This window comes from Corvus hawaiiensis, chromosome 21, assembly GCF_020740725.1.
Source record: "Corvus hawaiiensis isolate bCorHaw1 chromosome 21, bCorHaw1.pri.cur, whole genome shotgun sequence".
NCBI lineage: Eukaryota > Metazoa > Chordata > Aves > Passeriformes > Corvidae > Corvus > Corvus hawaiiensis.
The window spans coordinates 2,887,802-2,902,032 of NC_063233.1; the positions used below are offsets into that span (position 1 = coordinate 2,887,802).

At 55.1% G+C, this 14,231-nt stretch overlaps 1 protein-coding gene, 1 long non-coding RNA gene and 2 other non-coding genes across 4 annotated transcripts; 1 reads left to right on the forward strand and 3 right to left on the reverse strand.

Annotated features, from left to right (window-relative positions):
• The first annotated feature begins 1,324 nt into the window (after positions 1-1,324).
• DIPK1B (divergent protein kinase domain 1B) lies at positions 1,325-7,875 on the forward strand. The gene is made up of 5 exons (XM_048325672.1): positions 1,325-1,456; positions 3,785-3,919; positions 5,188-5,295; positions 5,422-5,598; positions 6,118-7,875. Exons 1-5 carry the CDS (start codon positions 1,394-1,396, stop codon positions 6,928-6,930), a joined length of 1,296 nt encoding a protein of 431 aa, XP_048181629.1. The 5' UTR covers positions 1,325-1,393; the 3' UTR covers positions 6,931-7,875.
• Positions 7,876-9,230: 1,355 nt separating this feature from the next.
• Positions 9,231-13,677, reverse strand: LOC125336718. Its single transcript, XR_007207833.1, has 5 exons — positions 13,410-13,677; positions 12,834-12,942; positions 12,015-12,059; positions 10,890-10,935; positions 9,231-9,405 (listed from the first exon to the last, which is right to left on the reverse strand). It is a non-coding gene; the product is annotated as an uncharacterized LOC125336718 (long non-coding RNA).
• On the reverse strand, positions 11,851-11,984 carry LOC125336892. The gene has a single exon (XR_007207877.1). It is a non-coding gene; the product is annotated as a small nucleolar RNA SNORA17 (small nucleolar RNA).
• On the reverse strand, positions 12,429-12,563 carry LOC125336893. The gene has a single exon (XR_007207878.1). It is a non-coding gene; the product is annotated as a small nucleolar RNA SNORA17 (small nucleolar RNA).
• Positions 13,678-14,231: the final 554 nt, after the last annotated feature.

A 14,231-nucleotide genomic window follows, 5' to 3' on the forward strand; every position in this document is an offset into this window, starting at 1 on the left:
TCAGTGGGATGGCAAAACCTGCCTGGATGGGGGGCTGTGGGTGGCCGAGGTGATGTTCATGGTCCCCGTCACCGCAGCAGCGCCCTGGGCAATGTCAGCCCAGCCCACACAGAGGTCAGGGCACAGCTCTGGAGCAGCAGGGACCTCCTTGGGGTTAAAAGCAGGCAGCAAACATGCTGCAGGATTTGGGGGGTTTCAGTCAGTTTTGTGTGATTCTCCTTACTCATCACCACTGTTCGGATTAGTCCAGCAAAGGCTTTTGCTCATTAGGCCCTGATTACTTGGTGCTTGACACTGAGTGGTGCGCTTGACACTCACACTGAGCGGGGATCTGGGCTTGCAGTGACCAGCTTGTTTTCAAAGGTCATTTTGAGCCAAACTCAAAAGGAAGGAGCAACCTGCACCATGAAAAGAGGGCAAATGGATGATCTGAAAATTTGCTGATAGCAAGCAGGAAATTATCTTAACAATGACCTCGTGACTGAGCCTCCCAGATCATTTCCCACTACGTTATTTGCTGTCCCCCTTGCTCTAACTTGCCTGTTGCCACTGCATCCCCCTGGATGGGGCTGTCCCTGGCCCAGCTGACACAAAGCAGCCCCTGTCTTGCCGTGAGGTTTCCCTGCCCAGCCTCAGTGCAAACAGCGAGGACCAGCCAGTGCTGCTGCTGGGCTTCAGGGTGGGGAAAGGACACAGCGAGGAGGAGAAGGAGCAGCAGTGACGGCAGGGCTCAGGCCTGAGGGGATGCAGCCCCCGAGCTGTGCTCGCAGGTTTCCTGCTATGGGCAATAAGGAGGCAGTCTGGCCGTCTGTCACCTAAAATGGCTTTTAACAAACCTGGAGTTGCTGTGAGTGCTGGGGGCCAGGTGGGATCAGCGTCTCTGTGGAATCCTCCCTGCTTTGCCGGGACCATCAGCCAGGGCTGGGAGAGCCCCTGTGTGGTGGGGTGAGCCTGGGGATGGGATCCCCGAGTGGGTGGAACCCCGGGCTGTGGGAAGAGCCAGGGAATGGCATCCCCAAGTGGGGTGCGCCGGTGGATGGGAGCCCCGGGCTGTGGGATGAGACCCCCGGCTGGGATGCCCAGATGCGGAGCGCTGCATTGGGCTTGACCCGGCGGGGCCGAGCGGGGCAGTGCCGGGCAGCATCCCCCGGCTCCCCGGGCTGCGGCGGAGCTGCGAGCGCCGCCCCCACCTCCCGCACCGCCCCGTGCCGGGCGGAGCCGCCGAGCCCCGCGGGCCGGGCCGGGCGCTGCGGCGGAGCGAGCGGGCGGCGCGGCTGGGCCCCCCTTCCCCGGGCCCCCCGGCCCCCCCGGCCCCGGCGGCGGTGCGGGGGCCGCGGCCGCCCCGGCCATGCCCCCCGGAGCCTGAGGCCCGCGGCCGCGGGGCGCCCGCAGCATGCGGAGGATCCGGCGGCTGGTGCATCTGGTGCTGTTCTGCCCCTTCTCCAAAGGCCTGCAGGTACCGGCAGAGGGAGGATGCGCCGGGATGGAGGATGCGGGCTCGGGGATGCGCCGGGCTGGGGGGATGCGCTGTGATGGGGGGCGCGGGCTCGGGGATGCCCGGCTCCGCATCCTGGCACCGGCCGTGCACAAAGGGACGCTCCGCCTCTGTCCCCCCGACGCCGGTGCAAGGAGCTGGGGGCCGGGCAGCGGCACCTCGGGGGTCTGGAGAGGCACCGGGGGGGTCTGGAGCGGCACCGGGGGCCGCAGCGGTTGCATAACCCGCGCCGCGCTCCGCCGTGCCGGAGCCGGGGAGCACCAGGGCAGCCCAGCCGGCAGCCCGCAGCGCTGGGTGAAGCCGCCGATGCAGCAGGGCAGGTATGGCTCCTTCCTTCTCTTTCTTTCTTTCTTTATTTTCCCTCCTCTTCCCATCCCTGAGCTGCCGAGGGGCCGGGCACCTGCCTCAGAGCTCCAGGGATTCTGGGGCCAGGGATGTCAGAGATGCTGGACTGGGTGTTTTCTCTGCAGCCGTGGGATGAGAAACCCTGACTCTGGCAAAGATTCTGGAGCAGAGGGGTTATCCCAGAGGGGATGAGGGGACATGAGAGGGGTACCCGGTGGGCAAAGGGTGCTGGCAGGAGGTGGGTGCAGAGCTGGGACTGCTGTGAGACAACCCCCGTGTTCCCAGGGGAGCCGCAGGGATGGAGCAGGATTTTGTGATGCTGCATCCATTTTGCCTTTGAAGTCGGCTCCAGCCCAAAGTCACTTCCAGTTCCTCCAGAGTCACCCTTAAACTAAACAGAGCAACTCTCACAGGGTAATACCCTTTGCTGCAGGGAAGGCAATGGGGAGAGAAACCCCCGTGCCTTGAGACTGAGGCGTTGGAGGAACCCTGAAAATCCAAAATCCAAGCAAAGCTCGGGGGAACCTCTCATTGAAATGAATCCCCCACTCCCACGTTTCTTTCCACCATTTAGAGGATGATGAAGCCAGTGCTCCCCCTGCCATGCTCAGGCCACAGTCCTGACCCCCTTCTGCCACAGGAACATGATGGATTCTAAGTCAGCATAAGCAAAAAGTGACATTTTGGCTTTTCCAAGGTTTTCCAAGACATATCCCTAGTGGGAATTCCCTGGAAGAGCCCCTTTGCTGAGGGCAGGGGGCCTCACGCACCCACCCTGGGCAGTTTTGTGGGGCTGCATTGCTGGGGGGGATCTCAGGGTCTCAATGTGTCTGACTTCAGGGCCATGAGCTGGTTCTCAGCCACCCACACTTTGCCAAGTCCTGGCCGTGCTTGGCTTCTCTTTAATTTAATTTCACGTTAATTAGCAGTGCCATTGCTCGACAGGCAAACCAGGCACCCTGGCCCGCTTCACACTTCGGGGTTTCCAATTAACGGAGAAATGTCACAATCTCAAGGCAGACCTGCCTGCTCTCACCCTCACCTGCCCATTCCTGTGGCTCCCAGAGCCCTGACAGCTCCTGGAGAGGGGCTGAGGAGGAGTTTTGGGGGTGGGAGTGGGTGTGGGCTACAAGACCCAAGCGAGGATCCCTGGCAGGTTTTAAAGGCGCTGCACCCACTCAGATCCAGCCCTATCCCAGCAGCACGCTGTGGTCTCACCGCTGTGAGGAGAGAGGACGGTTTGGACATGGTCAAAGGCCAAGGGATCTGTAGAATAATCTATAGAAATGGGATGGAATGGTTTGTTTAATGCAGGGATTCAATCCCTGCCCTTTGGAACTGCCGGGATCTGCTCCATGTTACACGAGCCAGGTGAGCAGCCTCTCTTGCGGGAGGCCAGATGGCAGCAGCGCTGCTGTGGCAGGGTCAGGGGGAAGAAACAAAGCCAACAAAGCAAAATCCTGCTGAGAGCCTCGGAGCTGTTTGCACAGAGCATCACCCGGGAGCTCCCAGGTTTGTTACTCACCCGCTCCCTCACAGGAGCTGCTGTTGGGGGCTTCCCCTGCCCATGGGGCTTTGTAAGGGGGGGTTCTGCTGAGAGGGGTCTCCCCAAACAGGAGCAGAGCTCTTGCAGCCCCAGTGGGGTACCCTGGGCTTGCACAGGGGAGGAGAGCGGGAGGATGTGGCCGCAGCTCCTGGGGATGCTCAGCATCCAGCTCCTTGCAGCCCAGCCCTGTAATCCCCCTGCTTTTAGGGAATTTTAAGTGACCTACTTGCAGCAGGAGTTGCATAAGAGACTGATGAATATATATAAAAAAGGCTGAAGGTTTCCCCAGCGCTCAGGTCGGTTTATGTGGCAGAAGCCGTCCTTGGCCAGCTGCCGCTGCCCTGGGCAGAGCCCTGCCCTTCCAAAAGGGTTTCAAAAGCGTTTCCTTTCCCTTGCAGGGCCGCCTCCCGGGCGTCAAGGTGAAGTACCTGCTGGTGGTGTGGCTGGGCATCTTCGTGGGCAGCTGGGTGGCCTACATGCACTACTCGTCCTACTCCGAGCTGTGCCGCGGCCACGTCTGCCGGATGATCATCGTGAGTGGCAGCACAGCCCCGTGGCTCCTGTTTGGGGTGCTGGGTGAGCTGGGCTGGGGGAGCCCCATTTCCATCCTCCAAGCCCCAAAGCTGGGATGAGGAGCCCTCCTGGCAGCTGCTGCCCTGGCGCCGTCCCCGACATCGCACGGAGCTCGGAGCGGGAGGGGTGACCTTACCCTGCCAGGGCGGCGGTGAAACAATTGAATGAGATGTCAGAGGGACGCAGCCAGGGCAGACGAGGGCAGATCCGTGTCTGTGCAGATGGAGCTGGAATGTCAGGGCAGGGAGCAGGATCTGTGGGCAGGGACAGCATCACATCAGATCCCCCAGGCTCTGCAGAGCAGGAGGGAAAACGGGAGCAGTCAGTCCATGGTACCTCTCTGTGACTGCTGGTGAGTCCTACAGAAAGCACCAGAGCTCCTTGTGGCAGCTTGGCGTGGTGTGCTTTGCCCCTGTTTGGGGTTTGCAGTGGGGTGCATGTTCCATGTTCCCCACCGCATCCCAGCGCGACGTCCCCGGGACCGCTGTGCGTGCCCCTGGCATGGGAGCAGGTCTGAGCCCAGCCCAGGTGAGGAGGGGGAGCTGGGCTCTGTCAGAACGAGCCTCGTTGATCAATCCCTCAGCAGAGAAGGGAGGCAGGAATTGCCATAACAACAGCGACGATCGTTTAATTTGATTTTCTGCCTGACTCCGACCGCGGGGTCTTGGGCGCTAATTCCTGCTCGGAGCTGGGGCTTCCAGACGCCGTGTCTGGCCGTGTCCCCTGTGAGCAGCTCCAAGGGTTAATTCCCATCCACAGCAGAAAAGAAAAAGGGAAAAGATGCAGCGAATGTCTGCAGCTCCTGCTCCCAGCCCTGAGGCTGCTGTCCCCTCGCTGAGGAGCTGCAGAGCTGCAGCCTCTCCTGCCCAGGGACGTCTCCAGCTCCAGCCCAGCTGCGGATCAGAGCCACCGTCTGTCCCTGTCCCTGCCACCCCCTGGACTGGGGCCAGCCTGGTTCAGAGCAGGGACTGCTGCTCTGCTGGGCAGCCTGAGCCTGTGCATCCTCATCCTCACCCAGCTCCATGCTGCTCTCTCCTCCAGCCCTTGGAGCTCTCCCAAATCCCTGGATTTACAGCAGCAGCATCCAGGAACAAATCCCTGACGTCCCTCCAGCAGCACAGGGGGTCCCTGCCATGCCAACCCCACCATGCCCAGGGCACTGAGCCATCCCTAAGGGCCAGTAGAAATCTGCCCCCGCTGAGCTCCTTTCTCTCCTTGCCCTCCCCAGTGTGACCAGTACAAGAAAGGGATCATTTCTGGCTCCACGTGCAAGGACCTGTGTGAGGAGCGCAGCCTCCTGTTCCAGCACTGCCTCTCCTCCTCCCCCAGCCAGCAGGTAGGTCTGTGCCCCCCACCACGGCAGGGGATGGGCACCCCCATCAAACCCTGCAGCTCTCCCCCTCAGCCCAACCTAAACCAGAACCCAGCTCCCTCCATCGCTGTCCCCCTCCCTGTGCTCCAGGTTTACAGAGGGCTCTGGAGGGACAGGGAGGTGATCATCAAATGTGGCATCGGGGACGCCCTGAGGGCCGACAGCCGCCCGGACTCTGTGCCCAGGAGGGACGTGGTGCTCTTCGACAAACCCACACGGGGAACCTCGATGGACGAGTTCAAGGAAATGCTCCTCAACTTCCTGAAGGTCAGTGCAGGGTCCTGTGGCATCAGAAGCACCAATTGTGTTTTTCCTTCCCTTCAAACAAGAACTCCTCCTGCCTGTGCCCTCCACCCACTGCTGGGTGCCAGGCAGGGCTCTGTGCCATGCACTGGATTAGTGGAGAAAAACCTCCATTCTCTCCCAGGAATTCTTTTTTTGTGAGATTTCAGTAGCAGCATCCCTGGAGGCCGCTGTGCCACGGCTGTGGGTGGTGTCTGTGCTGGGCAGAGCTGATTTGGTGGCCCTGGTAGTTACTCCTGTTGGGGCTTCTGCAGCAGTGGTGGGGTGGCAGCTCTGGCAGGAGGGTCTACAGCAGCCCTGAGGCTGGTAAAATTCTGCTGGAGCTGGATCTGTCCATGCTATGGTACTGGATTTTCTGCAGCGTGGTCACCATTTCCTCCTCTCCCCAGCTCAGTTCTTTGCTCCCCTGGTTCAGTTTTGTGATGTGACACCCAAACATGGGGAGCTGTGAGGGTCTGATGCCTCTTCTTGTCCTGTTTGCAGTCCAAGTTGGGGGATCAGCCGTCTCTCCCCGCTCTGGTGAGCCGGATCATCACCATGGCAGACGTGAACCGGGACGGGAAGGTGTCCCTGGCAGAGGCCAAATCCATCTGGGCACTGCTTCAGCTCAACGAGTTCCTCCTCATGTTCTCCTTGCATGAGAAGGAGCACACGGCCAAGCTGCTGGGGCACTGTGGGGACCTTTATGTCACCGAGAAGATCCCGCACACCTCCCTCTACGGGCTGGATGTCCCTCCTTTCCTGCAGTCCCTGCTGCCTTCCATCGTCCACCAGCTCATCCACCAGTGGTTTGCGCCAGCCTGGCCCCGGCGCGCCAAGATCGCCATCGGCCTCCTGGAGTTCGTGGAGGAAATCTTCCACGGCACCTACGGGAACTTCTACATCTGCGAGAGCAGCCTCAGGAACGTGGGCTACAACGACAAGTACGACTTCAAAATGGTCAACCTGAGGAAGGTGGCGACGGAGATGACAATCAGAGGCTTCCTCAAGGGCCGGCACTGTGAGCAGAACGGGGACTGCACCTACGGGCGGGACTGCACGGCCACGTGTGACAAGCTCCTGAAGCAGTGCAAGAGTGACATGGTGCAGCCCAACCTGGCCAAGGTGTGCGCGCTGCTGCAGGACTATCTGCTCTACGGAGCTCCCCTGGAGCTGAAGGAAGAGCTGCAGAAGCAGCTCCGAACTTGCATGACCCTCAGCGGCCTGGCCAGCCAGATGGAAGTGCACCACTCCCTCGTGCTCAACAACCTCAAGACCTTGCTCTGGAAGAAGATTTCCAACACCAAATATTCCTAATGGGGGAAGCACGGCCCTGGAGTTTCCGATCTGTGAGCTTGGAGTGAGGTCTGAGGGCTGAAGGCCTGTTTGTCCATCCTCTCCCCCCCAGGAAAAACACACCCTGCACAGGGAGTTCAGCAGAGCTGCAGCCCCTTCTCCTTCATGGAAACCAAGCATCATGACTTCCACCACCCAGCAGGATCAGGGATGGGTCGGCAGAGCAGAGCTGGGACATGGAGCCGGGCTGAGCAGGCTTGGGGGAGGGAGAAGACACGGAAAGGGATAAGGAAGCAGAGCCCAGCTGGATGCATCTAACTGTTCCTTGATGAACAGGAAAGCTGTGCAAAGCGATGGGAATGAATCATTCATGCTGTACTTGTCACATCTCCTTTTGAGGAACGTCTCTGATGTAAATAAACAGCTTTTACGTGAATCACGCCCCGTACATCAATAGCCAAACAGCAGCCTGTTAAGTACCAGCTTGTTTGTGATCTAAAAAGGAGGAAAAGGTAGATTTCCCCATTCAAAAGTCTCTCCTTAAGTGTTTGAGTCATCTGCTGTCAGATCCAGCTGTCACACAGGAAGCAGATAAGCTGTCTGTTGCACCGTGGAGAATTCTTTGGTTCCATTTTTAAGTGCCTGACCCTGACAGTGATGCCATGGCTTGTGTGAGGCTCCCCCCAGCTGCTCCTGCCCCCAGCCTGCAATTGGCGGCACAAGCCATTCCCTCACGCGTCCGACGCCAAGGATGGCTTAAAGGCAAAGGGCTAAACACGAACAGTTCTGACCCCTTCATGTGCTCCGGGTGTCACTGCCCACCACACTCAGAGCAGGGATAAGCCAACCTCTCCGTTTAATTCTCCAGAAACTAAGCTGGGCTTGCCCTGCAGAGGTTGAAGGTTAATAACAGAATAATCCAGTGCTTCTCTCATTATTAAAATGAATTTCCAGGCAAAGCTTTTAGCAGGTCTCCAGACATTTTATTTTTTTTTGGCTGTGTCTGTACTCCCGGGACTCCAACTATGGCCATTTCTTTTAAATGCTCAGTTACAGCAATCCCACAACTCTGCGTAGGGAGGAAAAGCTGGATGAACTCCCCCAGGTTGCTCCGTTCCCAGCACAGCTGTATTCCTGCTGCTGGAGCACGTGCTGCTTCTCCTGCCAACAATTCCTTAGGGGAGAGAGCATGCAGCTGATGTGCAATCACAAAATAAAAATACACCTGACAGTGCAGCACCAGGGCTGCGAGTTTAGGAGCCCTTTGGGGAGAAAGATCAGGATTTCCTTCTGGTGCTAAGGATCCTCATCATCTCTCACCGGGGATGTTTTGGTGTCAGGAGTGCTCTGTATTCAGCAGAGCCACCGGAGCTCACTCCCTGCTGAGGAGCTGCCTCTGAAATGGAATTGGAAAGTTGAGCACTCCTAAGGATTCTGTGTTTGAAGGTTCCTCAGCCTGGACTGGGCAAAGGCACTGCCAAGGTCCTGTGTGCAGGTGCAGCTACACCTGCATGGGAGGGAAAGCCAGGGCTGGAATTCACTGGAATTCAGTAAAGCAGCTCCAGGCAGCCACCCCAGCTCCTCATCCATTGTCCTGCATCCCCATGGCAACCGGCTCCCCTGACAAATGCATTTCCTCCTGCCAGTAGCAAAAGAATTCAATGCCCCTGCCAAAATCCCCTCCTCAGGGCGTCAGAAAAGCCATTTTTCACCCTTCCTTGTTTACTCCCACTAAATCCCTGCTGCTCCCTTCCCTCAAAGCAGTGTTAAAGCACCTGGGAAGTGAAGGAAAACCCTTTCCTCCTAAATCAGAACTTCTGTAAACATCTATGATGAAGAGGCGGCCGCTGTAGCTGACAGACCTGGCCCTGACAGCTTAATTGAAATAAAGACACTTGTGACAACAATTGTTCCATCACCACCTCATTAATCCACACCCCCGTGGCCCTGGACACTCCCAGGAATCGCTGCTGACTCACAGGAATTCTACTCACCACTAATAAAAAGCACAAAGCGAGTGCAGTTTACAAACCACACCGGGATACAGGAGAGAAATGAGTAAAGGCAAAGCTGTTTTACACTCAAATTCCTCCACATTCCCCACAGGAGCTGGAAAAAAAAAGCCAGGATACTCCAAGACTGACAATCTAATCTCACTGGATGCTGCTGCTGCTTCTGCAGCAGAGCTTTGTGCTCAAGGGGATGGAGGCAAAACCTTTAATGGCTTTAAAACAATCCTAAATTCTCGGATCCACAAATGTTAAGTCTTAAATCCTAGAATGGTTAAAAAATAGCATTACTACAAATACGCAGCATAAACCTTTCAGTCTTGTAGGTGGCATCTTTATTTAGTTTTTTTTTTTAATTTAAATCCTTCTTAACCATGTAGAGAAAACACAGATGATCAAGTTTTAGAACCAAACCATCAGACGTGGATGCTGCCAGCCAGTTTTCAGTTGCCACGTTTGTCAGACATTCTGCAACTCAAGGCATGATCTGCAAATTAAAAAAAGGCCCAGGATGTCAGAAAAGTTGAAAAACAGGCAGGAAAAGGGAGCAGTAATGTCAGTACTAATGAGCTAATTAACCCCTGCCATCCAGACTCTGCTGCCCTCCTTGTCTTGGTATTGTCCCAAGATTTTTCACATCCCAGAGGAAATAAAGTTTCATAAAATGAAACCACATTTTAAAGGCTCTGTTACCAGGATTCATAAGGAAACTTCTAGAGAGGGATTTCCTTCAGTCCAGAGCCACAGGAACACTCCCTGCCTGCAAACCTGGGTGGTTCAGACTCACAGCAGGGACAGAAGGACATGGCACAAATTTAGGAGAAGCTCTTTGCCATGACATCAGAAAGGTTTTGGAAAAATATCTGGCTGGGGGAGTTTAGGAAAGGGATAATTTAAGAGCAGGATAGCTGGAGCCTGCTCTGGGTTATTCCTTCACTCCCTAAAAATCCAAGGTGAGCTTGCCAACCTCGGTGCAGAGCCAAGCTATTAATAGTGCAGGGAAAAAAACCCATCTGGGCTTATTCCAGCCTTTAAATCCATGACATAAACCAGTCCTTGATGATGAAGGGCTGTGCTGCGTGCAGAGAGATTTTGAATTTCTCTCGAAACCACTTTCATGCAAAAACACTCCTGGTTTTCCACAGCTGAGTGCCAGTAAAGCAATATCCATGGCCCAGGAGTGCTGCCTGGGGAAGGGCAGTTACAGGAAATGCCATCAGGAAAATGTTTGTGGTTCTGCTGTGCCTCACACAGGGAAGTTCTGAAGAGACACTCATTAGCACTCTGTGCCCATGCAGGACCCCCGGTGTGAGGAAAGCCTGATGAAAAACCCCAAACACGGACTGCAGGGTTAAAAGAAGTGAAGAAATTTAAGTAAAAGAGCCACATCTTCAAGCATAACCACATCCCCACAACCTTATTAGCATTCTTTCCCAAAGCCAGTGACTTTTGCCAATTAAAGGGTTCACTTTGCAGCCAGCACCACTGAGGCACCTTTGGCCCTGTAATGGCCATTTAATGAGGTTTCCCATTCAGCACTGCCAGTTACTCACTGCAAAGCCTCAGGGTCACAATCTCTGCGTGCCCAGAGCTGCTCTCACCATCCTGGTGTCCCCCAAGAAGGGACAGTGACACACAGCACGATTTGGATACAGGGACACCTGTATTCCTACAAGCTCACTTGGAGCTTCCTTTGCCATTGTGCCAGCACAAAACCACAGCAGAATCCAACTAAAAACTCACATTGTGCTCAATAAATTCCGTGTTTGCTTTTAGCCTGTTTTACCAGTCACACCACCATACAGGAGGAAGTGACATCTTGCCTTGGAAAACACGGCCAGGCACTCACTGCTGCACTGAAGTCAGTTTAGAAGGACTTTAATAAAATGTCAGGTTTTAGCATTAATTTTTGACTTGATTTCTTCCCCCTCACTGCTTTGGTACCACATGAAGAAATAACAAAACACCCACCTTCAATATTTGAGGCACGTTCCTGAGCTGTCCTGCTCTCAAGTCACTGCGAGAAGGAAAAATATCTTCAGTTTGGGTTGGTTTTTTTATTGAGTTGGTTTCGCTTGGTCTGTGTCTTTCTCCCCCCAAAAGCCAAACCTGATTACAAAGCTGCATTTCAGGAGATTGCTGATTGCACCTTCTGCTCCAACTCTTGGAAATCAAGATGTTGGAAGTGTTTTATCCATGTCGGGAACAGGGTGTAATTTCCTCCATATGCTAAACCCACACCCAGCTGTTTCTAACCCCATCCGTATTTTGGAAACAACAATTTCAGTGCCTGTTTCCCCCTCCTCCTCCTCCACTGCCAGGTGCAATTCCTGAACCCTGCACAAGCCGAGGTGCCCTTTCAAAGGCAGCAATTAAGGATATCTCACAGGCCATGAAGGATTGTTGAGGGTAAAAATAGAATTCAGGAGTAGAGCTGACACTTGTATTTGTCCTTGTGAAGTGAAGGAACACCCTGCTGCAGTTAAAACTGGCATCATTTCAACTGCTCTTCAAAGGAATTGTGCTCCACCCTCTGCTGATTCTCTGGAGAGAGGGGAGTGTGGAAAGAACACCAAGCAACTCCTCTCTGCAGGGAGTCAGGATTATTGGAATGAAGAATACCAGAATGTGACATCCCTCACAAGAGCATGTAGTGACAGGACAAGGGGGAATTGTTTACACTGAAAGTTTAGATGAGATATTGAAATCCTTCCCTGTGAGGGTGGTGAGGGGCTGGGATGGATTTCCCAGAGAAGCTGTGGCTGCCCCACTCCTGGAAGTGTCCAAGGCCAGGCTGGACAGAGCTTGGAGCAACCTGGGGTAGTGGGAGGTGTCCCTGATTAAGAGAAGAACTGAAGGACAGTGTCAGCTGCTGCATCCTGTCTACCCTTCGCCATTCCCCACTAAAGGCAAGGGAACAGGAAAATCAATCAGTGTCAGGTTGTTGAGCAATCCTGAGAGCTCACAGGGCTCAGAGCACCAGGGAAGACATCGCCTGTTGCTGTCTGCCACCGAATGACACAAACGCGGCACTGCAGCCACGCCTGCAACACGAGCTGGGGCAGGGGCTGGGCAACTTCCAGCACTGCAGCTCACCTCGGTCTGGGGCACCTCCGGCTCTGCCACGGCTCAGGGCTGCCTCTGGAAAAGAGGGAAATACATGGACAGGGTTTAACCACACCCCAAAGCCTGGTTACACGGTTACTGTTTCACTGGCAACAGGGATTTAAAAGAAATAAACTAACAGCACAGGAGTATTTTTATTTTCTGATAAGATTAAGGTTGGTGACTCCCAGTGTTGTCACCGCGCTGCCACGGGGCTTTACAAATCACTTCAAGGCATTCTTCTGTGACACAAGTGATACCCACAGGATCTGATTCTCAAGGCTAAATGATCAGAAACCCACGTGCCACCTCTGCTGCACAGATCAAGCAGAACTTCCCATTGTTACATCCAGATCTCAGAGTCAGTTTTTCCCCAGTCTCCTATGAAGCAGCTGATTAATGAACGATGTCAGGCTATCAATCACTCTGAGTGCTCACGGGGTGCAGAACAAACGAGCGTAGAACATAGCCTGTGTCTCTCTTGCCACTCTCTTGACACAAAGATGCCACAGCAGCCATCTCTGCAACGCCAGTGGCAGGCCGGGGGGGGGGGGGGGAATAACCCATAAAGACTGAAAAAAATGTAATTATGAGTGGATGTCCATCCCTAGAAGTGCTCAAAGCCAGGTTGGATGCAGCTCTGAGCAACCTGGGATAGTGTAAGGTGTTTCTGCCCATGTTCCTTTCCAACCCAAACCATTCCGTGATTCTGTGCTATTTTTAATTACAAGATTTTATCACCTGCTCAGAAGGCAATGCCACAAAGGTGTATGGTGCACGTGGAGACGTTAAACATAACACACCACTTACAGTTAAAAACGTGGTTGAAGCTTGCTTGGGCAGCCTTTTTGAGAAGGCTCACCCCTTCATTTCTGAAGTCACCCCATCGTGGTCACTTCATTTTTTGTCCACTGCCAAGCTGAAGAGAGAAAAATAAAAGAAAAATGCTGTTAACAATCGCCTAACAACCTTTTTTTTTTTTTCTGAAACGCGGCATTTACTTGAAAACCAGAGAATTACAACAATTAAAAAAAGAATATCTACTAAAGATTCATTTTAGCTACTGAAATATTTGAAAACATTTTCCTGAAAACCTGAAAGCCCTAGATTTTCTTCCCTTCTTCAGTGGGGTATATTAAAACATATACAGCTATTTATGCTCTATATTACAACTATATATACAAAATATATCTATTAAAAGATACACTTTTAATGTGCGTGTATGTATGTATATGTATATAAGGGCATTATTCTCCTAGTGCATTCCATGATACGCCAGATTTACAGCGCACGTGGCAAGGCCTGGAGCCCCCAGAGCCCCGGGGGCCTCTCCGGGCCGGTTCCGGCCGCGGGGCTGAGGGGGAAGGGCCGTACCCGGAGCCTCACCTCACTCGGGTCCTCCCGCCGCAGCCGCTCAGCGCCGGGGCCGGAGAGAAGCGGCCCTGAGGGAGCCTCACCATAATATGGCGCGAGAAGGCGCAGCTGTGGAGCCGCCTCAACCAGCAGCGGTTTCCTGCGCCTGAAGAACCCAGAGCTCCCCGCTGAGGACAGCGGGAGAGGCCAAAGCTGGTCCAGGTCCCGGTCCTGGTCCCGCTGAGGAACGGCCGGAGCTCCGCTCCCGCCACCCCGCGCCCGCCGAAAGGGCGGTGCAGCCCCCGCCTCCCGCTTATATAGGGAGAGGACGGGAGCGCATGCGCGGCGCATTTCCTCCCACGAGCGCCCCCTGCCGGGCGGGAGGACCCAAAGCGGGGAACGGACGGGGCTGGGGACACGGGATGGGACACGGGATGGGACACGGGATGGGACAGGGGATGGGGACACGGGATGGGGACACGGGATGGGGACACAGGATAGGGACAGGGGATGGGGACACGGGATGGGACAGGGGATGGGACAGGGGATGGGGACACGGGATGGGACACGGGATGGGGACACAGGATAGGGACAGGGGATGGGGACACGGGATGGGACAGGGGATGGGGACACGGGATGGGACACGGGATGGGACAGGGGATAGGGACACGGGACAGGGACACAGGATGGGGACACGGGATGGGACACGGGATGGGACACGGGATGGGACAGGGGATGGGGACACGGGATGGGACACGGGATGGGGACACAGGATAGGGACATGGGATGGGACACGGGATGGGACACGGGATGGGGACACGGGATGGGACACGGGATGGGGACACGGGATGGGAC